Genomic DNA, 27,884 nt, shown 5'->3' on the forward strand with positions numbered 1-27,884 from the left:
GAAGTCAATTATGATGAGCAAGTCAGAGTTAACAAGGGTTTTACTTCAAGTTCGGCTCAACATACAGAGACATTAATAATATTAACAAAAGTTTTCTGCTAATTTGAAGCAGTTTTGAACTTGAATAAAAATACTTAACATAAAATTAGGCATAGATACAGAAACATAAAACTGGCTGAATATTTTAACTAAATGCCTGCATAAAACCAAGTACTTGAACATAAAATGAGAAAACTACACCAATGTAAAATGTTTTGCAGTCTCAAAAGCTTCTATGAAATCTGATGATCCACAGCGTCTGGCACGACCTACAGAAACTGAACAATAACATGAAAAATACACAAATGTTTAGACACACGGTTTCTTTTAATTCATTTACTTTCACACTTACCTTTTCAAGAGTTATGCATAATCAGCAAGGCCTTTCTCCACCAGGGGTGTGTGGACGAGTGTCCCTTTCGCATTGTATAACAGCACAGTCAACTGTGGTTCGTTTGCCTGAAATTGCCAAATTGGAAACATATTTTTGACTGCTTTAAACAGGTAGAAAATAGTTTTGCAATGTTGCTGAATGTTACAGCAGTTTGGTCCACTTTACACCTGTTTATCCTGGTTAGTATATGAATGAACTATTGCATAAGAATGTGGGAAGTTAATTTCAACATTTTCACCGAGTTGTCAGATCTACTCTAACATTTAAAAGCAGTCAAGAATGCTCAGATCATTAGCAGATCGCCAAAATGAATGTTATGTCAGGTGTAAAGGAAGACACATTTCCTCAACTATGAAGGAGGCGTACAGTAAGCACTGCAGTGAGCTCTCCGTTCAACAGGTCGATCATCTCCATCATGGCTCTCATACTCCACTCAGGCCGGTAAGGTATTCTCTCCAAATCCAAACACACGTTTGCCGGTTTGAAGCCAGCTAACCTGACGTAAATTGCTGCACATGGGAAATGATGAAGAGATGCAGGGAGCTGCCGCAATCTGCAGTGAGACAAGTATATTTTTTGGATGCGTTATTTACTGTTGAATATGACTGAAAAACTGGTTCTTTTAATGCAGTGAACTCAACTACGTGGCCTTAAGATTCCTTGATTTAAATTAAGACAATGTTTTTAAATTAACTAAATTTAATGATGTTTTATTATGACTTGAGAACAAAAACCTTGATATATGGAACAATTTTAAGACCTTGAATTTCTTTATAAAATTTTTCTATCAGGCTCAAAAATATTTTATCGAAAATTTATATTTGTGAAAATTATTTGAATAGCTCCCTGTAAATCACAAACACCTATAAAAATCATGACCTTGGAAGTCTAAGAAATATGATCTGAATAATCTTTACTGTCTTACTTGTGTGTTGGTAAGATGTCATCTGAACCAAAATCCACATGTCTCACAAGGAGCTTCACAGAAGGAGTCAGTTCAGAAAAACCCAGGAGCTTTGCACGATAATATTTACCATCTCTGTACTCAGCCAGACAAGGACACTCTGCAAACAAACACACATCGAAAAACATCCATCCATTCTCCAAACCATTAAGCCTCTGTAGAGGCAGAATGAGAATGAAAAACACATGGACTCAGTTTCTGAAATAAACTTGACAAAATTGGCATTTATACAAACAAAATAACACAGAAGTGTTTGCATAAACTGAAATAAACTATAATCAAATGACAAATATAAACACCGATGGGGAAGTCTGTCAGCGGGCTCAGATTTTCTATATTCTCATTCACACGCTCAAGAGCTTCCTCCAGACTTTCTTGCTCCTGTCGGCACAGAGTCTTATCTATCGCACACAGGAACACCTGCAAGCATACATTAGATTCAATGAAAACAATGTACAGTAAGAGGTTGTAAAAGTGTGGACATATTTACTTTTGTATTGCAAAAGCAATCGTCAATTTCACTTGAGGGTGAAAGATTTCTACACTTGAACATGGATTCAAGTTGGTCATGCAGATTCACAGAGCGGATCAACAGAAAGCTGCTTGATTTAAAAGTGATTTCTGCCTGAGCTATACTTCATACATCTCTTCACCATTGACCAGCAAAATTTCCCCAATGTGACTGGACACATTATAGATGTGGAGACCTGGTAGAATCATGAGCAGCTTTTTTCACATTAAATGGATGTGTGATTGATTAGGCCAGATATATGCAAGAATTAATAGGTTTGACCCAACAGCTTACATACTTCATTAGGGGTGCGGATATGCTTGACCTTGGCGGGGAAATGTTTTCTTGCTTTAGGAATCTGGAGTTCTTTATAAACCCCTAAAACAGGCTGTGGCTCCTCCAATCCCTGAAAACATAACATATTGCTACTAAATTAAACCAGAATTTCAGGAACTGTATGCCATTAACCGAAATTAAGTTTCTACCTGTGTGTTTAAGTCCCAGTCATCTAAATCAGGGGCTGGAGGCTTAACCACATAATCCTGCACATAAATACACAGTCAGTATCTCCATCTCACATAAACAAAACAAACCCCCTCTCACAAATCTCCATTGATCAGACCTCCTGGCTGCTGATGGCAGGATCAAAAGTGGCATATTGGTGGTGCACCATTATCTTGCTAAGTGCCATGCCATCCACCGTTATCTCTACCTTAACACAGCCACATGGATCCTCTGGGTGTTCCTGCAAAACAACAGGTTTACTGGGAAAGTGCTTAACACATGATCGACATTTTAGAAATGAACAGAATTCTGCTGATACATGAAGTGGTGTAGATTAGGGCTGCACGATGTGTCGTTTAAGCACTGATATCGCGATGTATGAATCCACGATAGTCACATCGCAGGATGTGCAATGTAGGCTGTCGTAGTTGATCCGTTATTCATTAACTGTACGGGCCAGCTGCTCCCCGGCCCTTGACGAATGTGATTCGCGGATTAATTTCACAGCTTAACCATCATAGAGTGAAAGTATATCATTTGCATGTTTTTAAGTCCTGTCAAGTTTAACAGGACAGAGAGAGAGAGACAGAGGGGGAGAGAGAAAGAGAGAGAGAGCGAGCGAGCGAGCCCCGGCCGCACACTCACCGTCTTCAAACAACACGAGCGCTGTCTTGCTCTCTCTCCCTCGAGCATATTGATCAATTGACATGATGGTGTCGATGTTTAAATCATTTAAAATGAGAATGTAAGTGTGCTCACCCCACTTTTGTTTGTAAGAAAAAATTAGATTAGATTTCATATCGCAATATATATCGCAGAAAAATAAAATATTGAAATGTAATTTTTTTTCCAATATCGTGCAGCCCTAGTGTAGATGTTAATTAATTTACCATAATGTGGACATTGACTGAACGCCCAAGCAGCAACTCCTTCATGAGCACTACAGCGTCCCACTGCCATCCCTTCCCAATCTGTAACATTTAAAAACAGAAGATTTGACAAACTATGACCACATTCAAACAACTACTTCGAGTCTGAAATAGTTTGATTCAGTACAGCTGAAATGCTCTTTCACACCCACCACAACCCTTCAATTTGCCTCCTCTAGTTACTTACATGGTATGAAAGAAACTCCACTTCTTTTGAAAATAGGCTCATTTTCCAACTCCCCTGGAGTTAAACAGTTGGGTTTTACCATTTTCAAATTCAGCCAATCTCTGGGTCTGGTTGAAGATCTTTAGCTGTAGCTTAGCATAGATTATTAAATCCGATTGGACAGTTAGCATCTAACTCTTTTAAAAAAAAAAAAAAAAAAAAAAAAAAATTCCTATTTAATACTTGACTCTTCTGTAGTTACATCCTGTACTAAGACCAACAGAGAATGAAAAGTTGTTATTTATTAGGCCAATTTGGCTAGGAGCTATACTTACATATAATTGGGACTATTTTCAGGCCCTGCGTAATATTACTGCACCAGTTGCACCCATGGAACAGCAAATATTCCTTGATTTATTACACTGGAATGAGAGTATAGTTTCTAGCCATATCGGTATGGAAAATCAGATCTTTTCACTTTCCGTCGGTCTTAGTACACAATGTAACTACAGAAGACTCAAGTTTTAATAGGAAAAATGTTGAAACTCTTTGGTCATTTGAGTGAGATGCTAACGGTCTAATCAGATTCAATGATCTATGCTAAGCTAAAAGTGCTATCGCCAGGCCCAGAGATCGGCTGAATGGATTTGAAAACGATAAAACTCAACTGTTTAACTCTAGGGTAAATGGAAAAGTAGCCTATTTTCAAAAAAAAAAAAAAAAGAAAAGAAGGAGTGTTCCTTTTAACCCCACAATTAAAGTTTTCTTTACAGTATTGCTGAAATAACAAAAAAAAAATTATATTCCTCAATGCAAGGATTAATTTGATTAAGTGTATGGGTCATGTTTCATGACAACATAAGAAATATTTTTTATAATGCATAAATTAAACCACATCTATTTGTTGGACCATTAAGATAGTTTTGTACTGTAGTAATTTTCATGAAAATAAAGTATCTTTTTGAAAAATTACATTACATATAGAAACACTTTGAGGTGAAATATGGAAATGTAAATAAAAATGTTACATTTTGGGGAAATTGTTATCCAAAATAAATACAGAAATCTTCAATCTATTAGGTAGAAAAGGTTAAGGAAAAGGTGATAAGTAAATCAAACAAAATGTAAAATATAATTTTTAAAATGAATCAAAAACAACAACAAAAAACTATTAAATATTTGTTTCTTTTATATGATGTGATGTGTAAAACTGAATCTTCTGAATGTTTTAAATTGTTGAATTATTAACTTAAAATCTCATGGGGTACTCATGGGTATTAAAAACATCTGGCTGCCAGATTACACAGGTTTACATCAATAGGTTCAAGTTCAAGTGCAAGTGATCAAGATTTAATTAGCACAGACACACATACCGGTGTGACTCCATTTATCTGACAAGGCACACAGAGCTGCGGCACATCCTCACAGAGAACGACTGGGTACACGTGACAAACCGGGATACTCTCCACAAGTCCCTGATCCACATACTGGACCTGTAAGAATTAATTCACAAACTGGTAAAAAAACGCGTTGATCTAAGGTGTTTAGCTTATTAGCATATCATAGAACATCTATTAGCCCAGAGACCAGCACATCTGTGATTATGAAATAAATTCACTTACATGTGAAAGTGATAGAATGCTGTGAAAGCACACTGACCTTTACGTGTCCTCCAATGACCTCCTGCACCTGACCTCTGTACCAGAACATGTCTGTTCCCATGACAGCACATCCCAAAACTCCTTTCCAGTTGTAGTTCTTCTGTCTTGGCAGGGTTTTAATGTGCTGTTGCAGTCGTTCCCTTAAGCGATCAAACTCGCACACTGAACATGAAATAATTTTTTTTTTAATAATCAGCAGTCATTAATTTATGACCACACAAATTAAATGACTTTTCAGAAATTTTGCAGGAGTACTGCTACTCATTCTACATTTAAAGAGGTTAGCCAATCATAATAGAAATCATTTGAATAAGGTTAAGCACCAAAAATGGCAAGTTTAACTCAAAGGCTGAAAGAGATGATGGAAAAATTGTCATAAAATTACAGACTGTTTTAATGCATGTACATTTTCCATAATTTCCGATCGATCATTGTTTAAATAAACAATTTAATTGATTAATTGTTAACCTTAATGCTGCAAAACTTGTCTATTGCAGTGGCACGCAGTCAACAGCATGACAGGATGTGCAAAAAAAAAAAAAAAAAAAAAAAACACTCCCCCGAATTAAAGAGGGTTTAGTATGAATAAAATGCTAGTAGTGATTATGATCATTTGATAAAATGAGTGCGCTGTATGTCTGAGATGATATTTTCCGTCACAGAGACCGATGATGTAATAAGAAATTTAATGGCACACACCTGCTTGGTATGTCATTGCGTAAATGACACCTTGTTCGGAGATGGCTGAGATGCTCATGAGTGTGATGCCACAGGGAGGCAGCTCTGGAGGGAGGTATGAGTTTGTCTGCACTCTCTCTGGAGGTGGGTTGATGCGAGGAGTAGGTGTGGGTGGTGTCTGAGGTGGGCTCATGATTCTCTGCGGCTCAGGAATTTTCTTGCTCAACACACACTCCTCTGAAAAGACACTCTCGGATATGGAAGCAGTCCTAGGAACACAGATTACTTTGTATACATGGAGATCAACATTAACGGTCGTATGAATGATCAGCATGTTGAGCAAAAACATTTTTCTTACTTTCTCTCCTTTAGTGCAAGTCCTTCACTGATGAGGAAATCAGCAAAACTGACATTTTGACCAGCACGGTTCGAACAGAACACAGCCACCAGCACAGGCCTGGCAGAAGGGTCCTGAGAGGAAAAAAAATACACACAAACTCAGAGACAGGAATTGTTTGTAATATTGTAATATTGTAATATACTCTTCCATAGTTTTATAACTCCTTTACATTCATTCTAACCTTTATGGTAATTACAGCCATGGCACCAGTCAAGTAGTGAGAGATAAAATCACACGCTGTCGCTGTCCATGTGGAGCCACCACCAGCTGGTCTGAGAGTTAGAGAGGAAGGCACAAGGAAGGAAGAAAACAAATATGATGAAATGACAAAAATAAAAAAAAAACTTCACATCATGTAACATTAAAAGATACAGTTGTGGTCAAAGTTTACATAAACCGGTTTACAAAAAAAATAAAATAAATAATCATAAATTCTGCATGTTTTTATTCAGTACTCCCCTATATAAATCTGAGATCCATATTTTCACACTGAAGACAATTGAGGGACTCTAATACAACTAATACGAAATATGAAAAACTCACAAATGCTCCAGAATGCAACACCATACACTACGACCAGGGAGTAAATCGCTGTTATTTGGTTTAAAAATCTTATTTTTTCCCCCCATTTAGTACTGCCTTTCAGAAGCTTACTATGATACTTTAATGATTCATAGAAAACAAATTAAATATAGTTTATCCTATTAAAATGACTAACATCAGCTTCTACACATCCATTACCTTATATCACTGAGATTACATTCGAGTAAGAAAGATCCGATCAGTTCAGGACTGAGGGGTCTGAGATTGTCCACATGGAGTTTCACTTTATTACCAAAGTCACAACGCAAAACCTATAAAAAGATAAATACACAACACACAAAAAATTTAAAATAAAATTAATACAACTCTTTACAGATTTATTTAACTATGAAAGTGTGTGCATCCCTACCTCTGCAACACCATTAGTGGACACACTGCACACTTTTCCTCTTTCCCAAACCCCAGTGTTGTTGGCAGCACAGAACATCTCTGCTTCCCAGAGCATCTCCTGTGGCTCTGACTTAGAGAAGAGAGTCTTCAGCGTGTCATGAATTCTGCATGACAAAATGGCAGCATTACGACTAAACATCATTGACTTGACCTAAATGGATGCGTCACTGAAAACAGGGCTTTATTTAGTATTTTGAAAAGAAGTCTGATGTACAACATGGACTAAAGTAGTCAGGAACCTCTTCAGCTGGCTGTCAAACTGCACTAGCTGCACACAGATGTTTCCAGGAGAGGTGACGTGCGTCACACGAACTTTGATGTCTTTGAGACATGTGGGCAGAATCAGGCTGGGCTTCAGCTCCTCAGAAGCAGGAGGAGGGGGAGCAGGAACAACAGACAGAACCTCTTCTTCAAATGGAGGGTCCCATACGGTCATCTCCAAGGGTTGGGCGTCTTTAATCTGGGCCCTGATAAAGCAGAGGAAAGAAAAATAGACATAATGAAAGAACAATTAAATACAGAAAGAAAGGTGGTCCAGATGGTCTCTTTTTTCATGACTTACCGTTGACTGGAAACAGCAAGACCATTACTGACCAGTATCTCTCCAATACTGGCTCCAGTGCAATCATCACCAACCTCATAAAGACACACAGGCACAGGTCTAGTGCTGGGCACTAACTCTGAAAAAAGAGAAAGATTCAAGAAAAAAAAAAAAATCAACAGAATACCACATTACTCTCCAAACTATGGTCAAAAATTATTTCACAATGCACACATTATTATGGACAATAGATAGTTGTTTAAAAGCAATGATATATTTAAAACATGTACTTACACATGTAGGTGTAAACTTACTTTTTGCTACAACAGTGATAAGCTTACGCTCCACGAGTTCCTTAAACATAGCAGATGCTTCATCGCTCCACGTTTCCTGCAGACTGACCACATCATTCAGACTGCACCACAAGGCCTGAAACAAGTGGACAGACAGGCTTCTTTAAGTTTGTTGTCTCATGCAGATGATTCCGCTGTGCTTGAAACACCTTCTTTGACAGACTTTCCACAGTATCATAATTTTCACAGCGGTACAGTACTGGTTACACTGCTGGTGGGATGCTATGTGGTGCAAGGAAGTTTGATTAAACATGTTTTAAGATCAACCTGTGTAGTGTGTATGTATATGTTTATATGTTACTTTTTGTAACAAGTTCTTTGTTCTGTATGTTTGGAAAAAATGGAGGAAAAAATTTAAAGATCAAGGAATGGTGCATATGTCTTCTTGAAATCTTGCTATGTACTGGCAAGTATTCATTAAGACCAATCTGTTATTGATGTAGAAACTGTTGTCAAGTAAGTTTCATATATATTGTTTCCCCCTTTAAACCAATATTTTTTGTCACTTATAACCAAATTACACTATCACAGTATACAAGCAATCCTAAATCTTACCATTTCTGGCAAAGCAAAGAACTCATCTTTTATCTGTCTCAGATCTTTCACAGAAAGAGTCTTTCTGTAGCCAAAGTCCACATACCGAACCTCAACCATCCGACCACCAGGGAAACCTGAAAGATAAACACAGGCAATCCCTTTAACCTTTATACACAGTATCAAAGCAACACTGGCTTTCTTTTAGTGTATGTTAATATATTTGATGTTCTGTACACACATCAACGCACCTATGACTTGAACCCTGCACCATTCTTGGTCATAGCGAGCGATACAGGCCTGTGAGAGAGAAGGGCAGTAGATCTGGAACTCACTGCTTGCATTGGGACGACTGTAACAGTCCTGAAGCTTCGAGTGCAACAGCAAATACTCCATGTTTTCAACCTGTATTCACCAAGGATGTGTAAATTTTATTTTCAGTTAATTATTTAACTTAATTTAATTTAGACTTTATATCAAATGGGTTTTATACTCACTAGTTGTACATAGAAGTCGGATGGTGTGTTCACATGAGAAACCACAGCGTTGGCCTCAACATTGAGTGCAGGGCTAACTGATGGGTAGAAGAGTAGGGATGTACTGCGAGGGGCGACTATAGGAGAACTGAATCTGTTTAGAAGTTACATAGCAAGATTGTTAATATTAATAATAACATCAAAATAACAATAAAAAAAAGAGGCAATATTCTAAATTGCCTTAACTATGGCTGCAGCCAATCACAGATGTTTGATGAGCATGTGGGCGCAATGGCCAATCAGGGGCAAGTTAGTTAGTCAAACTTACCAGAGTTGCCACAGTTTAGCCATAACAGAAGTATAAACGCAATGTAAATAAGAGATTCATTGTGCGGTATAAACAGATTATTATTTTTTTTTTTTACATAACGGGAGTTTTCAGTCAGTCAGTGCTGTGACTGAACTGATATCAGCTACATTTATTAGAAGTGTCAAAGCTCACTTTGTGCATAACCAATTCATAATTTGAATAAAAGTTTTTTTTTTTCATGCTAACTACACACTGGAAAGTTTCAGGAGTGACAACTGTATTAAAATGTGGGACTGAGTATGAAGTTGCAATGTTCTGATAACCATAAAAATGGACGGGACAGAACAGCGCAAGTCCAACAGACCAGACACGTGTTCTATTACCTGTAACATGTTTCTTTGTCATTTTAATACTTTCATTTGATTTATTTAAATACAAAAGATGTTTTCCACCATCAGGCGAACTGTTCACATTTCCTATCAATTCAATACCCTGCTGATCCCAGATATGGTTTTGTTTTTCACTGCTGGGCTGATAACATATTCAATATAACAATATTCGGCTGGTGGATCAACATTCACCAGACGATCGTTATCACTAGCACCTTTAGTTAGTTCCTGTTCCTCAAGTGGTAGAGCATTGCATTAGCAGCACAAGGTTGTGGGTTCGGTTCATGTTAGGTAAAAAAAAAAAAGGTTAGTCTGAATGCACTGTAAGTTGCTTTGGAAAAAAGCGTCTGCTAAATGCATAAATGTAAATGTTCACAAAATAAATCTGTCAGTGACTGAGTGATTGACAGCTAATATTAATCAATCTAAAATCTGAATCTTTACATTCTGTAATAAAATTTAATTGGTTATTTAGCCTAACGTTTCATAGAGCTGCAGACATGTCGCTCGACAAATTATATGCACTCGAACAAATGCTCCCAAATATATTTTGAAATAGCACAGATAAAATTTTCGGGAACCTATTCGACCAAAATGGTCACAATTTCACTGTGATCACAGGGTCGGTAGATTGGTTGGCGCCGGACCACGAATTTAACCACCAGTAACACCCGAACCCCATCGACATGGGGGTGGTCTCATTTGAAAGAGGACCTCTAGACATACACTAAGATTGTGTTCCAGAGGGTTCAAGGAGCTGAAGGGATCCCCCGAATTTGGTGCGGATTCTCCAATTGCCTGTATGGAGATATAGCTATTCAAAGTTTTAATAGTTTTCCATAGACTATTTCCACTCCCTTTTGCAGCCAGCCTCCAGCGGCCGGTTGATGAATTACAGTTTTAGTTACTTCCTTGTTGGCTTCACGAGAGAGAGCAGGAGGTTCCTGCTCAGTTTTAATAGAAAGGTAAGCAAATATATATTATCTATTGTACAAGTAAGAGTCACATACAGGTGATTTTAATAGATAAGAATGCAGTTACTCCTGAACATGATCTGTGAAAATGACACCTCCGTCATCAAGCTACTTCTCTGTTGTTCGGAAAATGTGAACTCTATTGGCAAAAACTTACATATTGTGCCTTCAAAGGGATAGTTCACCTAAAAATCCTCTTGACTGTCATCATTTATTATATTAGAAGATATTTCTAAACTATGTTAGGCAACTAAACTCCTTTGGTTACCACTGACTGTATAAACAAAATTTATGAGGCATTTCTCAAATGATCTTTTATGTTCGATAAATTATGTTAGTCATTTTTAGCCTTAAAGTTTGTGCAATAAATGGTATGTTGCTCAAATAAAATACGCCTTTCTAAAGCGGTCTAAAATTACTTTCTTTTTGTAACTTTATCTCTTGGGTGTAAATTCCCAGCCAAAATGTGTGATTAATTGATGATGAATTAATCAACACATCATGTAATTAAATTATCTATAGTTGTTGCTTGACAGTCCTAACTAATATACAAACTCTTAACCTGTGCTTCCTAGATCATTTATCCTTGAAGTTATTTGTGGCAAACAATAAAAAGGGGCCTTTTTATCCAGCATACTCCAGGCCATTTGTGGCATTTATTTCTACAAATTTTGTTAATCATGCTCTACCATTTAGTCTCAAAATCCTCTCAAGTTAAAGGTAACCATTACAGACCTGGCCAGCTCCATGAACACCAGGTGCTCCCGCAGAGACACCATTGATGTTTTCTTCAGATCCACTAAGAGTACGTCTCCGTCCTCACCGAACACCAGCATCTCCACAGCCTCAGATCCCAACAGGTTCCTCATCTCGTCACTTGCCTCTAAACTCCACCCTATCACCTGATAAAAAAAAACAACAACTCAACACTTTCCATGTTTTCCCAGTTGCAGATTATTCATATTCTCTTATAACATCCATGAATTCAAAACTATATTAGAAAGTTATTTTGCACCACATGATGGAAGTCATATGCCAGAATATTTATTTTGTATAAATACAGAACATTTAACATGTATTTAAGTGCACTTAAGAGCTGAAAAACTAAGAGAGTGAATACGGACCAAATACATTTCGATTTATACCTGGTCCGCAGGAATAATATCTTTAAGGGAACATTTGATGGCCAGAGGAGCCCAGCCATTCATTTCAGCCAGAGTAGAAGCATCAGGTCTCCGTAGACACTCATTCAACACGCTTAAACCTCCATCACTGACATACACAAAGGGAAAACATGCACAAAGTGAATGAGTGAATTTGCAGTCTGATGCAATGGGTAGATTTACTTAAATTAGATGAACATGCAAAAAATAAATAAATAATAATAAAAAAAAAGATACACACAACTAACAAACAAATAAAGAGAGCATATTTACCTTTAAGCATTACAAACTATTTTTAAGTGTCTATACACGTAGATACCATTTATTTCTTACCTTGGGACTGAAATGCCCTTGGAAAAGCCATAGTCCTGGAAATAAACAGACAGACGGGAGACTTCTGATGCAAGGCATTTGGTCACACTCTGGAAACACTCTTTCTGAAAGAGCTCAGTCACTGTGACCCTACACCACATATCCTCCTTCCAACAGATAAAGAGCATAGAGCCTGTGCACATAGATAGACACAATCAGAACAACACAACTTTTTATATAGTGATAGTCTTCAGAAAGCATTGTCAGTAGGTGTAATTGTGCTAATTTACTTTATTTGATACCTAATATATTACATTACTGAATTTTTTTGTTTGTTTTATGTTTGCCTGGTGAGCATAGAAAAAAAATGAAAAATCTTAGTACATAAAAAAATAAATGCTGATTAGAGATAAAATCTCATTGTCAAATAAAAGAGGCCATCATTAATTCACCCAAAAATGAAAATTATGTCATTAATCACTCAGCCACATTTTTAGGCATTAAATAAATTATATTTAATATTTAATCCTTGTCTCCTATATAAGTGCATTGTTTTTTTTTTTTATTATTATTATTATTATTAACGGTATTGGAACTGATACCGTTGCTATTTTTAGATCCCGCGGTATACCATATTACCATATTACCGCCCAAGCCTACTGTCCATGTCCAGAAAGGTAAGAAAAACATCTTCAAAGTAGTCCAGGTGACATTAGAGGGTTAGTTAGAATTTTTTGAAGCATCGAAAATACATTTTGGTCCAAAATTAGCAAAAACTCTGACTTTACTCAGCATTGTCTTCCCTTCCGGGTCTGTTGTGAGAGAGAGTTCAAAACACAACAGTTTAGTGATATCCGGTTCACGAACGAATCATTCGATGTAACCGGATCTTCTTGAACCAGTTCACCAAATCAAACTGAATAGTTTGAAATGGTTTGAGTCTCCAATAAGCATTAATCTATAAATGACTTAAGCTGTTAGTGTCGCTGACACTGCCTCTGAGTTCAAACAAACCAATATCCCGGAGTAATTAATTTACTCAAACAGTACACTGACTGAACTGCTGTGAAGAGAGAACTGAAGATGAACACCGAGCCGAGCCAGATAACAAACAAAACATTGACTCATTCATGAGTCAAGAACAGTTTCTGTCAGATGAGTCCGATTCGAGAACCGAGGAGCTGATGATGCTGCGCATGTGTGATTCAGCGTGAAGCAGACCGACACAGAGAGCGTCTGAACCGAACTGATTATTTTGGTGACTGATTCTGAGCTAGTGTTATGAGTGCGGGTAAACCGAAGGCTGGAATCAAGGGCAATCATCACAAATGACATCATTAAGTCGTGTGCAAAAGAACCGGTGAACTGTTTTCTTCAACCGGTTTATTTATTCGAACTGTCCGAAAGACCTACTGGTGATCCGAAAATCAATGCAACCGGTTCTTGACTCATGAACGAGTCATGAACGAGAAAATGCTGAATAAAGTCATAGTTTTTGCAATTTTTGGACCAAAATGTATTTTCGATGCTTCAAAAAATTCTTACTGACCCTCTGATGTCACATGGTCTACTTTGATAATGTTCTTCTTACCTTTCTGGACATGGACAGTATAACGTACACACAGTTTCAATAGAGGGACTGAGAGCTCTCGGACTAAATCTAAAATATCTTAAACTGTTTTCTGAAGATGAACGGAGGTAATTCGGGTTTGGAACGAAATGAGGGTGAGTCATTAATGACAATTTTGATTTTTGGGTGAACTAACCCTTTAATGTGCACATACCTGTCTTGATTTCATCACTGAACGTGAAGAGGCTACTCTCTCCTGAGCAAATTTTGTTGACCTTTTGGGTCAACCTTTGGCCAGACTTCTGTTCCATCATATAGCGTACGTAGAACTGTCCAGGATTCACAATGTGAGTCACTGTTACATAGTTCACCACTAAAACAAACAAACAAACAAAAAAAAACACTGAGTTGACACAAAGTGCACTTAAACAAGGGAGCGGTCTTATTAATTTAGGTGATTAATCAACAAATGAGCCACATACATTTAGGCTGTAGAGTTAAGGGCCTTTCAAAATGCTGTCTGCGATGTCTTCTATGTGATTTGAGCCTTTCATTGTGCCTTGGTTCAGGTCCTGGGGAACGATGAGCTAAACACATGAGCACAGCATATTAAACATGGACATAATATGAAAACTTATCAATAAGACAAGGTCATTTGTTGGGAGTATTTATGGGACAAAAAAAAAAAAAAGTGTTGAAATTGTTAAAGCATTTTATGCAGAACTGTATGTCATCTTACATTGTATACAGCAGTCTAGTGATCAATAAGATGCCGGATGATGGTTTACTACATGAAATAGTACCTTCTAGACCATGGGTGTACAAACTAGATCCTGGAGGGCCAATGTCCTGCAGAGCTAAGCTAAAATTTGCCTCAACACAGCTGCCTAGAAGTTTCTTATATGCCTAGTAAGACTCTGATAAACTGGTTCAGGTGTATTTACTTGGGGTAGGAGCTGAATGCTGCAGGACAGGGGCACTCCAGGACTGAGTTTGTGAAACTTGCGTATTAAATTCAGTGCACACAGACTGAAGTAGTTTAAGTCTTCGGTTCTTTTAATTGTGATGATTTTGGCTCAAATTTTACAAAAAACCACCAATTCTCAACCATCTCAATAAATTAGAACACTTCATAAGACCAATCAAAACATTTTTTTTTGTGAATTGTTAGCCTTCTCGAAAGTATGTTCATTTACTGTACATGCACTCAATACTTGGTAGGGGCTCCTTTTGCTCTAATTACTGTCTCAATTCGGCGTGGCATGGAGATGATCAGTTTGTGGCAGTACTGATGTGGTATGAAGCCCATGTTTCTTTGACAGTGGCCTTCAGCTCATCTGCATTTTTTGCTCTCTTGTTTCTCATCGTCCTCTTTACAATACCCTGATTCTCTATGGGGTTCAGGTCAGGTGAGTTTGCTGGCCAGTCAAGCACAACCAACACCATGGTCATTTAACCAATTTTTGGTTCTTTTGGCAGTGTGTGTATTTCCTGCTGGAAAATGAAATCCGCGTCTTCAAAAAGCTAATCAGCAGAAGGAAGCATGAAGTGCTCCAAGATTTCTTGGTTAACGGGTGCAGTGACTTTGGTTTTCAAAAAAACACAACAGACCAACACCAGCAGATGACATTGCACCACAAATCATCACAGACTGTGGAAACTTAACACTGGACTTCAAGCAACTTGGGCTATGAGCTTCTCCACCCTTTCCTCCAGACTCTAGGACCTTGATTTCATGAGGACTTTGGATCACTGGGAAACAGTCCAGTTCTCCTTAGCCCAGGTAAGATGCCTCTGATGTTGTCTATGGTTCAGGAGTGGCTTAACAAGAGGAATACGACAACTGTAGCCAAATTCCTTGACACGTCTGTGCGTGGTGACTCTTGATGTCCTGACCCCAGCCTCAGTCCATTCTTTGTGAAGTTCACTCAAAATCTTGAATTGATTTTGGTCTACAATCCTCATACGGCTGCGGTTCTCTCAGTTGGTTTTGCATATTTTTCTTCCACACGTTTTCCACTCAACTTTCTGTTAACATGCTTGGATACAACATCTGTGAACAGCCAGCTTCTTTGACAATGAATTTTTGTTGCTACCCTCCTTGTGAAGGGTGTCAATAGCCGCGTTTCCACCGCAGGAACTTTACCCAGGAACTAGGGACTTGGTCCGGTACTTGGTGTGTTTCCACCGCAGGAACCAGGAACTAAATAAAAGTTCCGGGTAAAAAAATGCCCCCCAGAAAGTCCCTGCTGGCGAGGTGGTACTTTTTTAAAGTTCAGGAACTTTCGGGGGCGGGACTTTGGCGCTAAACATCCTGATTGGTTGAGTTGACGCAGCATTGGTTGAGTTCAACCACCATTTATTCGGATCAACATTTTCAAAATATTACTGTTATTGTGTCATGAAATGTAATTTTAAAAGTATTTCAGGCGAGAATGTAGTTGTTTAAAACTCAAATCTGTTGTTTATTTATAAAGACAGCGCCTATTTAAAAATGTGTTTCGCCGATCTCTGAGACGGTGAGCTCCACACGATCAGGGAGAGCTCAGTGATCATCTATCCGCCCAGAGGCAGCCTCACCTTGGATAGACCTTCTGATATGTGCCGCTGGCTCTGATGTGTCTTTAGTGGTTAAACATAACATATAATTCAGCTGCGGGGTAAATCTAACAGGTTTTCTTTGGTCTGTATTCAATTTATCTATATGTTAAAATGAAAATAAAAAAGGCAAGTCTATATAATATTTCGTTTCATTGTAATGGCTGTATATAACGTTACACATATCCCTGAACTAAGTACATTTCTGCAGCTGTTATTATGTTTACATGAAAACGAAAGGAGGCAGTGGTATTTTATATCCTATTTCGTTTTATTGTAAATGTACTGAGGGGAAAATTGCAGTAGCCAAAGCGATCTGAGTTCACGCAGCATTGGTTGAGTTCAACCACCATTTATTTGGATCATTTTCAAATATTACTGTTATTGTGTCATGAAATGTAATTTTAAAAGTATTTCAGGCGAGAATGTAGTTGTTTAAAACGCAAATCTATGGTTTATTTATAAAGACCGTGCCTATTTAAAAAATGTGTTTCGCCGATCTCTGCGATGGTGAGCTCCACTCGATCAGCGAGAGCTCAGTCCTCATGTATCCGCCGAGATGCAGCCTCAAATCGGCTAGACCTTCTGATATGTGCCGCTGGCTCTGATGTGTCTTTAGTGGTTAAACATAACATATAATTCAGCTGCGGGGTAAATCTAACAGGTTTTCTTTGGTCTGTATTCAATTTATCTATATGTTAAAATGAAAATAAAAAAGGCAAATTTATATAATATTTCGTTTCATTGTAATGGCTGCATATACACATATCCCTGAACTAACTACATTTCTGCAGCTGTTATTATGCTTAAATGAAAACCAAAGGAGGCAGTGGTATTTTATATCCCATTTCGTTTTATTGTAAATAGGAAAATTGCAGTAGCCAAGACGAGCTGACTGAAGTTATCAAGTACGCTGCTGTTTATAGATTTACCGGACTTGCGTCGTCGCGGACATCACACTCCCGAGTCGAATGCACAAAGTCTGAACTAACTACCGAGGATGCACGTCCAAAATCAGCGTACTTTAAAAAAAAAAAAAAACAAATCAGCAGTACTTTGTATTGAGAAACGCGCGCAGACCTACGTCACCAGTCTATTTGCCTAATCTACCCGGTACTTTACACCGCGGTGGAAACGCAGAAAGCAACAGGTCTGGGGGGAAAAAAGTTCCTGGGAAAAAAAGTTCCTGGTAAAAATGTTCCGGGTAATTTCGGTGGAAACGCGGCAAATGATTGTCTTCTTGACAACTGTCAGAATATGTCTTCCCCATGATTGTGTAGCCTAGTTAACCAACCTGAGAGACCATTTTGAAGGCTCATGAAACCTTTGCAGGTGTTTTGAGTTGATTAGCTGATTGGCATGTCACCATATTCTAATTGGTTGAGAAGGTGAGTTGGTGTTTTTTTTTTTTTTTAAATGTGAGCCAAATTATCAAAATTAAAAAGAACTAAAGACAATTTGAGTCGAATTACTGAAATTAACAAATTTTACAAATAGTAATAATAATAAGAATAAGAAGTAGAAGAATAAAAATACTACTACTACTACTATTAATAATAATATAAATCTATTAGCATTATTTATGCAATGTTGAATCAAAATATTTCTTCCTATATATTTTTTATGTAATGTCAATCCAATGCTTTTCTCATTTAATAAAGACTCTGGCTGGTGTTTTGATCAATTAACTGGCAAATCATGTAATTATTTAGATAAAAAAAAAAAGTTGCATGAGAACCCTTATAAAAACATTAAACGGTCACAATCAGTCACTCATTCACATCAGTATATTTATCCAACCCTGCATACACACCTATTTCCACTATCTCTGAAGAAGTGTCTGTATCTTCCATTATTTCCTCCATGAAACTTTGCCTGCGTGTGCTTTTCTTTTTGGGAATGGGATCTGCCTTTGCTGGAACAGACTGATCGGAGCTGTCCCAGACCTCCACGCCACTCTTCAAAACGTGTTGCAAAGGCTCTACTGTAACTTCTTCCAAAAAACTGTCAGGATCATAAAATGGACAAAAATCTGATCACAAGGTTTCAATTAAATGAAGAACATTCTATCAACACTTACCAGTCATCACCGTTATCTGTGATTTTAAGACAGTTTCTCAAACTGTCAACAAGACTGTCCATCTGAAGACTGCACCTAAATATAAAAACAAAACAAAATGAAGGATTACAATTTAGTATGCATGCAAAAATAACTGAGCTGTGTGCACCCATTCTTGTGACTATATTAACTGCATTAATTGCAGCTCTTGTATTATTTGTGTACAATGGTCCCCTACCTGAGTCCTGAACGCAATGACATAGAGCTCATGTCATATGACTCAACATCCACTGGAATGCGTAACGTCTCCAAAATCTGAAAACAATTAAAACAAAGCAAATCATATAAATCAAGTTATCTTAATAAACTGAATCATTTTCATGTTGTCTGACTATTTAACATTGAACAAAACACTGTGTGGCGTCTGGTAGGGATGCCATAATTCTCAATATAATATTAAACCATTCGGTAAAATGTCCACAGTTCAAACCTGTGAATTGCGGTTGTTTTTTTTTGGCGTTTAAATAATTTCTGTTTGATCTTTTTCTCAGAATTGGCTCCGTTTGTGTGACCACGCTTTTTTTTATCTTTATTTTATCTTATTTTTAATGAATGAGCTGGCATGAACTTGAGTGTGTGAGGTAATGTCAGCAATCTCCATTTAGCCTATTTAGCTGCTGGATGTTGCAAACTAGTATTTGTATTCAAATTATTTAAAAAGTAATAATGTACTAATAAACACCAATTTGTACTACATACATAGAGAAAAAAAAAAGAAAAAATTTTGATTGCTCCAAAATCTCCTGGTAGATGGCTACATTGACTTTGGACAATGGAGCAACACCAGCAGACGTCACGGCACCCAAATCATCTCGGTCTTCAGAAACTTCACACTGGACTTAATGCAGCTTGGATTCTGTGCCTCTCCAGACCTTGATTTCCAAACAAAAAGCTAAACTTACTTTCATCTGAAAAGACGACTGTGGACCACTGAGCAACAGTCCAGGTCCTTTTCTCCTCAACCCAGGTGAAATGCTTCTGACATTTTTTCTGGCTCAGGAGAGGCTTGGTTCTAGGAATGTGACAGCTGTGGCCCTCTTCCTGAAGACGTCTTGAGTGTGATGACTCTTGATGCGCTGACTCTGGCTTTAGTTCACTCCTTGTGAAGCTCTCCAAAGTTTTTGAATTGGCTTTTCCTGACAATCTTCCCAAGGCTGTGATAATTGCTGTTGCTTGTGCACCTTTTCCTACCACACTTTTTCCTTCAAGTCAAATTTCTATTAATATATTTTGATACAACACTCTGTAAACCGCCAGCCCTTTCAGCAATGACCTTCTGTGGCTTACCCTCCTTGTGGAGGGTGCTGATGATTGTCTTGTGGACAACTGTCTAGTCAGATGTCTTTCCCATAATTGTGGTTGCGTGTTCTAAACTAGCCCAAGAGGTACCCTGTATTTATACTCAAAACTAATCAAGCTCAAAATGGAATATATATATATATATATATATATATATATATATATATATATATATATATATATATATATATATATATATATATATATATATAATTTTATGTTATTTAAAAAAAAAAATTCATAAACTGTAACCATCAGAATTATATATTAAAAAAAAAATCCTGTTCAAATTATTTCAGTTTGTGTGCAATGAATCTAGAATATAAGAAAGTTTGCTTTTTTTTTTTTTTTAATTACAAAAAAAAAAAAACTTTTCCATGATATTCTATTTTTTTTTCAGATGCACCTGTAGTCAAGTAAATGTTTAATCAAATAGTTGAACACTGACCAAAGCTATCTTATGCGGACATTAAATACAGGGTAAACGGAATTAAGCTCACCAAAATCTACAGAGAAATTTTTAGTGCACAAGATATATTGGTTTCAGTACAAAAAGTTAAAATATTAAATCTCTCACAAAAAATATAACATTTTATTTAAATGACAAAATCATTTAAATTAAGATATACATCATTAAATAAAACAATTCTGGCTGTGCTTAATGGGTCGTTAATGGGCCTTGGCCCTGCACCTCTCCACTGGGCATCCGACAGTGGTGCAACCTGCATCGACTCGTTCCTGGCTCAACATTTAAAACGAATGTAAATTCAGTCTAACTGCTTACTAATATCACGTGAATTAAATTAATCATTCAGCACATTTTCCACCTGTTCTTAAAATCCCACATACAATGTAACATATTACAATACATTAATAATTGACTAAATAAATACAGTTCTTTATAAAAAGAATATATATAGATTTCCAGTGAAATTCAGTAATTAAGTTAACGCTGTAAAAATAGTTATACCATTATAATCCTGCCTGCCAAAAAATTAAAATAAATAAATATAGAACTCCTCCCAAAACAACTGAAAATCAAATGTATTTCAGGGTTATAATGGGAATTGCATTGGTTTTAATGTAAACTATAATGGTGTCTATTTGATGGATTCTATTGGTGGGATGTAATATGGCAGATGGCAACCAACAGAACAACAGCATTTTCTTTTGGAATAATACCTAAAACAAAAATGAATTATGTAATGTTTTGATTGAAACTGTAGAATTTTTTTTTTCTTTTTTTCAGCAGGGTAGTGATACTCGTACTGTGTTGCATATTATTGACAATATTGAGCTGAAGCTTGACTTTGCAAATTTTAAATGGAAAATTAAATTGCAATATATGTCATATCTGTCAAGAAAAATCGCAATTAGATATTTTCCCAAAATCGCACTAAACATCAAGAAGGGTAATATTTTTTTTTTCTTTTTTCATAATCTGATCTCAAAAATGGAAGTGTGCTTAATGGGTACATTTATCCTAATTAACAAATGGCATTCCTTCAATACTTTGCATCAGCAATTTTCTCATGAATCAACTTAAGAATACAGGAGAGCTCCACACAGAGTCACTAGAGGGCACCTCTAAATCAAGCAAAAATTAAAGCAAGCAATCATTAATCCACATGTAATAAGTGTCATTATGAATGCAGCATTTGCAGTTTTAGTACAAGCAGACACTTTATTCCAACGTTACTTCTAAACAAGTAAAATATTTGTAGTATTTTAAGCCTTTAAATCTTGGTCTTAAAAATAATTTAATTTTGTGATTTCAACCGTCCTGACTGAGGACTGTTAGATGACAAAGACGGTGCGCCCAATGCGTAATCCCGTCCACACACAATTCAAACAAGATGTTGACGATGAGAGACGCGAGAGATTCCAACAAACGTAATACCATCAAACAAACAAAAAAGAAAAACAACTTTGGATCAACACAAATCACATGGGTCATCCCTCAAAATGTTCTTATTAGCAACGTCATATGACAATCCTGGTCTTTCCATCCCCAAATTTAACCTGTTAGCCTGAACCAGTGGAAAATAGTTTATTTGAATTTTGGCGCTCTCTCTTGACGCGCTCTGATACACCTGTCAGCTGATGGAGGCGGAACGTATAGCGATTGCCTTTTTCTTTATTCGTTTTATTTTTCAACAGTTTAAATATATGTGAGAGTGTGTTTCCTGTTGAATGTGAATGTATCTGCATGATTAACATCTATTTGAGTGCCAATCGGCTCGCTATTACTGTGTATTTATAGCTCTCACGGCTACAGATGATAACTGCTGCATTTCTAGCAATCTCAGGATGTTCTGTAATTGGCATACAAAGTTAAATGATTTTAATGAAAAATTGATAGCCTGAATGCACTGTAAGTCGCTTTGGATAAAAGCGTCTGCTAAATGCATAAATTTAATTTTAAACTTATTTTTTAATGTAATTTATCTTAAAAAAAAACTTATATACTTATATTATCACTTATATAATTTTTACGTTTGTCTAATCTTTTATAATTGAAAAAAAAAAAAATCTATTCATGATATCTTCTTCAGATTTGAAATAGAAACTCATGAGACATGTGACTTTCAAACCATTAATTTTCTAGATTGCTCCAGGACTGATTTCACGTATGTTTATATCAACAACAAAAAAAAATCACTGTGGTAAAAATTTTTTTAAGGCATTTCAGTGTCTGTAACTTTTAATATTTTTTTGAGGATTATCAAATCTGGTTGATAAAAAGTAAAGCCCAAAGGGTCTTCTTTTCCAAAGACAACAAAATTATGTGTGTGACAAACATAAGTAAGGAACCGCTACAATTTTAAGTTAAGTAGGGAACCTCTGAATCTCATAATCGGGGGTGCTGACTAACAGGTTAAGACCTCCTGAAATCATTTTGAAGACATTATTGTACAATTTAAGACTTTTTATGGCCTTAAATTTAATACAACTAAACTGAAGTCTTTAAGGACCTGGGATCCCTTTAAGGGATCCCTGTAATATCGGCATTGGCCAGGGAAAAATACATATCGGGCGACCGCTAGTGTTTATAGTGCTTCATAATGGACAATCCATCCTATTTTGGGTAAAAATATGACAAATAATACATCTCTCAAAATAAATTTTAAGTAGAAATATGATAATCCATATCTTTCTCCAGTGTACAGAAGTGTACAGGAGTTTTTTCTATTGCCATTTGTTTTAAAAACTGAATTTAAAATAGCAGAATCACTCTGATGTGCCAAGTACTGAACCGTGGGCTAACTGGATTGTTGCATCCCTAGCGTCTAGAACAGCATTACCTTGTCTAGGTTGCAATAGGTCTCCAGAGAAGGAACCTGACGGACATGTCGAGCTTTCTGGATGGCTGTTTGCAGCTCCTTTATCCTCTCTTCTATCCGCTTACATTCCTTCTGACCATCCGAGAAGAGAAGATCCACATCACTCAATTTTGACATCAACATACTCCGCCTACAAATTTCACAACAAGAAACATTAATCAAAACACAACAGAATGTTCCAACCCTAAAAGTTCTCAAAAGATTCTGTCCACGTACCTTTTCAGCAAAATAATCTTAGATTTGTCCACAGCCTCATCAATTTCTCTGATTATTCGAGTTCTCTCCTCCCTCAGTTGAGCACGAATCCCACCGGAAAGAGTCTTGAAATTTAAATTAGAAATTTGTCAGTTTTTATATAAACAATTTCTCTGCAGTTTGCACATCATTTTTCTGAACATGTCCTTGTAAATTTTCATTAAAAAAAAAACAACGATGTTTCCTCACAACATATCTTCTAACAAAAATTCTACCCAGCAAATTGACTGTTGCACAGGCAACTGATTTCTACATAACACAAATTTCTACATAAGACTACATACAAGATTTTGTACGGTTTCTAATTTTTACCTTGTGAATTTTATCTAGTTGATTGAGGTTTTCTGTTGCTTTCCCAAGAGCTTCATCCAGAACTTTAACAACATCTGGCCTCTACACAAACACACATAAATAACTGAGCTCTAATCTTGTGCTAAGAATATTAAGGGAGCCTGATCTTAAAGAAACAATGAGACTACATAATACAGTTCAGTCATATAAGTGGAAAGTGCCTGTACCCCTTCAGCATTCTCCTGTGTGTGGATGGCTGCCGATGAGGGTGGGCTCTTCAACCTGTGAGATTTCCAGCTGTCTCCAGAGTGCCTGCTGAAAGTTGTTTTGCAATTGCAATTTTAACTTACTGAATATTGAGCTAATGTTTAATCAAAAAGATGGTTATAAAATTTGTCTCATGTTTATATTTGGAAGAAAAAAAATGCACACACACACACAAAATTATTCAATACAGATAACGGTTTCTAATAAATGTTAGAAATGTATTGCTGAAAACATTACAAAAGACTGTGAACTGTGATGGCAGCTTTCGTGCGAGTTACTGTGCGTTCACACCGCCACCGTCTAGAGCGTCAAAAATCACTCTGGCCGCCCTGCTCACAATGCCGCAGAAAGATTTGTGAGCACGCTGACGTAGATCGAATGTTTATCTTGTATTTAAAGCGGCCGCAAAGCAAACAAGCTTGTTAGACTTGTGCAGACTAACCACAATGAAGGTAACATTTTAAGTTAACCTCATTAAATATTGTTGTGGACGAAGTATTAAGAGCCTTTACCTAATAATGTATAAAGCACTGTAAAAATACTCTGATGCAAGTAAAAGTCCTGCACTGAAAATGTTAAGTAAATATAATTAAAGTATACACATTACTTAATGTAAGTATAATCAAGGAAATCGGTTTAAAAGTAAACTGGAACTACTGTACCATTATTTATTATATCATTAGATTATTATTCCTATATTGTTACTGCACATCAGCAACTCACCAGGAACATGAACAATCTCAGACACCTTTGTCCACGTATAATTTTTATTTTATTTTTTAAGTCCCTGTACGCAAACAGGGACACATCATAGATTATTGCAAACCTGACACAGCAACAATCAACCTGTCCTCTACTGTGCTTGGGAACTAATCTGGTTGGAGCTGTGTTCTCTGGAATCCTCTCAAGCGGTGGACTTCTATGTTCCGATTGGTTGCCGCCAAACCGCGTCATAGCTCATTACCATAAAGTTGCCCTGATTTCAACTCTCCTCAACACTCTCAATGGCCAAGTCGCACTGCGCCGCTACTCGACACCGGCTCACATTGAAAATTAATGACTTCCGGCCACTTTGACGCTCTCGATGTTGGCGGTGTGAACACACAGTCAGTGCAGACAGTGGACATACCCCCAGAGTTTGTAAGCAAAGAATACTGCTTATTTTGTCAAAATATGATACCATATTTTATTTACTTTTTTTCCCATTTAAATTTAGGTGAGAGATTAACATCTGTGGTGTGACTCAGAACACAAATTTCACATTGCTTTACAAAGACTTTAGAACTAAAACTCTTTAATTTGCTGAATACCCTTTCTTTGTGTTCATTCGTGCCGTATAGATGAGGCCAATGATTCTGCTGTCCATCTCTAAACCATCAACTCCTTCCTCACCAATTCTGGTGTCCATCTAGATCAAAACAAACAAAAGACATCATCATAAATACCAATCTGAAAAAAAATCCCATTGCACTGGAGAAGTTTATAAACATTAATAGGATTGCAAAACTGTGCTTGTACTAGGGAATTTACTCCATTGAGACTAACTTTAATGGTTTCTTAAACATGAAAAAAAAAAGGTTAAGTAAACCGTCCTTTTCTTGTATTTTTCCTCAGAAATTTTGTTTTGATTCAATTGGTGCTAATATAAGTTTTAACACAGTAATTATAATTTACACCATATACAGGTGCATCTTAAATTAGAATGTCGTGGAAAAATTCATTTCAGTAATTAAACTCAAATTTAGAAACTAATGTATTAAATAAATTCAATGCACAAAGACTGAAGTAGTTTAAGTCTTTGGTTCTTTTAATTGTGATGATTTTGACTCACATTTAACAAAAACCCACCAATTCTCCATCTCAACAAATTAGAATACTTCATAAGACCAAAAAAAAAAAAAACCTTTTAGTGAATTGTTGGCCTTCTGGAAAGTATGTTCATTTACTGTACATGCAATAATTTGGTAGGGGCTCCTTTTTCTTTAATTACTGCCTCAATTCGGTGTGGCATGGAGGTAATCAGTTTGTGGCACTGCTGAGGTGGTATGGAGGCCCAGGTTTCTTTGACAGCGGCCTTCCGCTCATCTGCATTTTTTGGTCTTTTGTGTCTCATTTTCCTCTTGACTGTACGAAATTTCGGAGTGTGCAGAGACCTTGACATTGCCCTTTTACAAACGATAAAATTATACAGTGACCAGGGCCCTGAAGACGATACCGCCATAAACACAAGTGGTCCATAAGTCTTCTACAGTCATATGATAACTTCGGGCGAGGAACAAACTGAAATTTAAGTCGTAATACACTCATAAATTTGTTTTACCGTGGGCTTTTATACATAAATCACCTGACATTCCGGACACGTAATGACATTTTGCGGGGACTCGAGCGCACGCAGACATGTACTGCAGCAAATATGACCGCACAACAGCACATGAGGGAGGTTCCCCACAGCTTCATCTTCTGGAGGAAAAAAAACACGGGATTAAGGTTAGTAAAAGTGACAATATTAGCATTAGCTTTTCTACAGAGTGACTCCAACGCTTTTCTGGAACATTCTTTCAGTCACGTGTTGCCAAACGTGCTCATGTAGGACTCCATGGAATGAAAAAGTGTATTAACGTAAATTACACTTTAATTTAATTAAGTAAAAAGCTTTTTCTAATAAAGTTGTGCTGTTTGTTACCAGGTAATGTATAAGATGAACCACAGACATTACAAGCAGCCGCGGCCTCCGACATTTTCTACAAGAAATAACGTTACTCTGTGACGGTTTCCTTAACTGATGAGCTCGCTTGCCAATCGTCCAATCAGAATTTGCCGTCAATGGATTTTTTGTCCAATCAGAGCCATCGTTAGATTCGCATGACTTTCTTCCGTTTTTTAATTGAGTGGCTATTCTCAGGCGTTGTACTTTTCGTTTCAAGAGAATATTTTTGTTTTTCCTTTTTTTTATTTTTTTGTTGGAATATTTTATATTGTTCACTTTAATTTTACATTGAGCCCCATCACTTCGTATTTCCTGAAAAATACATTCAAACTTTATTCTAAATAGAAATTCAAAGTTTTTTATACTTCTGTCTCTAAATCACTGGTGTTTGTGTTTTCTTACAATTGCTCGTAGTTATCAGATGTTTCTATTTAAACTATGGTATGTAAAATTCAAGATAAGTACAAAAGTAGTATTGATTCACAATAACACCCAGCACAATAGAGTTTAGTGATAATAATCATCATCACATATTAAAAATGGTTAATTGAGTGTTTGTTGTGAATACTGTATATAGTATTTTTAGGACTGAGGATAAATGGATTCATTGAAATATAGGTCAGTAACTTTCCTCAGTACATACACACATGTCCTGATCCCTGCCCCACCCACCAATCACTACAATTAACATAAGCTGTATCAAGATCCAGGTTGCAGAGCTCATTGCGTGTCATTTTCTACACAGCAAAAAGGTCAATGAGCAGAGTACCTGAGGCACATTGTGTCTGGCTGTAAAAGAGCAAAGCAATACATAGGCTGTATGTAAATAAGCACAGTGCATGCAATCCCATCATGTTATTTCTATTACCCTGTTAAATTCTTTATTGTTTGCATGTACTGTATGTGTTAGATAGATAGACTCAATATTCTCACATTTTGAAATTGAAAATGAAATGTGAAAATGTATATAAATTATGTTTTGATGTTTGCATAGTTACTGCATTTTTGACTTTGAGTTCAGAGGTTTGTGTTTTACTTTTTTAGAATGTCAACACTATAGTCTCATTTCTTGATTTTAACATTTTAATTATTTTGTGTGTGTGTGTGTGTGTGTGTGTGTGTGTGTGTGTGTGTGCATGCGCA

At 36.7% G+C, this 27,884-nt stretch overlaps 1 protein-coding gene across 3 annotated transcripts; it reads right to left on the reverse strand.

The window, feature by feature from the left end:
• Positions 1-22: 22 nt before the first annotated feature.
• LOC113053207 (RING finger protein 17-like) lies at positions 23-26,822 on the reverse strand. Of its 3 annotated transcripts, none has more exons than XM_026218040.1 (37): positions 26,718-26,822; positions 26,379-26,494; positions 25,345-25,442; positions 23,995-24,082; positions 23,789-23,869; positions 23,438-23,541; positions 23,183-23,351; positions 18,757-18,833; positions 18,540-18,614; positions 18,273-18,463; positions 14,344-14,448; positions 14,076-14,234; positions 12,313-12,484; positions 11,962-12,088; positions 11,552-11,718; positions 9,165-9,297; positions 8,919-9,072; positions 8,689-8,804; positions 8,095-8,209; positions 7,802-7,919; positions 7,479-7,706; positions 7,199-7,343; positions 6,988-7,100; positions 6,428-6,518; positions 6,205-6,317; positions 5,868-6,115; positions 5,167-5,330; positions 4,881-5,000; positions 3,303-3,383; positions 2,531-2,653; positions 2,394-2,450; positions 2,207-2,314; positions 1,697-1,817; positions 1,359-1,497; positions 800-986; positions 392-498; positions 23-308 (listed from the first exon to the last, which is right to left on the reverse strand). In XM_026218040.1, the coding sequence occupies exons 1-36, from the start codon at positions 26,770-26,772 to the stop codon at positions 403-405; spliced, it is 4,554 nt and encodes a 1,517-aa protein (XP_026073825.1). In that variant the 5' UTR covers positions 26,773-26,822; the 3' UTR covers positions 23-308; positions 392-402. The 3 variants fall into 3 exon arrangements, with proteins under 3 accessions (XP_026073825.1, XP_026073824.1, XP_026073826.1); XM_026218039.1 differs by having other exon boundaries at positions 23-317; XM_026218041.1 differs by having other exon boundaries at positions 23-317; positions 26,379-26,491; positions 26,718-26,821.
• Positions 26,823-27,884: the final 1,062 nt, after the last annotated feature.

The sequence above is a fragment of the Carassius auratus genome, chromosome 34, assembly GCF_003368295.1.
Source record: "Carassius auratus strain Wakin chromosome 34, ASM336829v1, whole genome shotgun sequence".
NCBI lineage: Eukaryota > Metazoa > Chordata > Actinopteri > Cypriniformes > Cyprinidae > Carassius > Carassius auratus.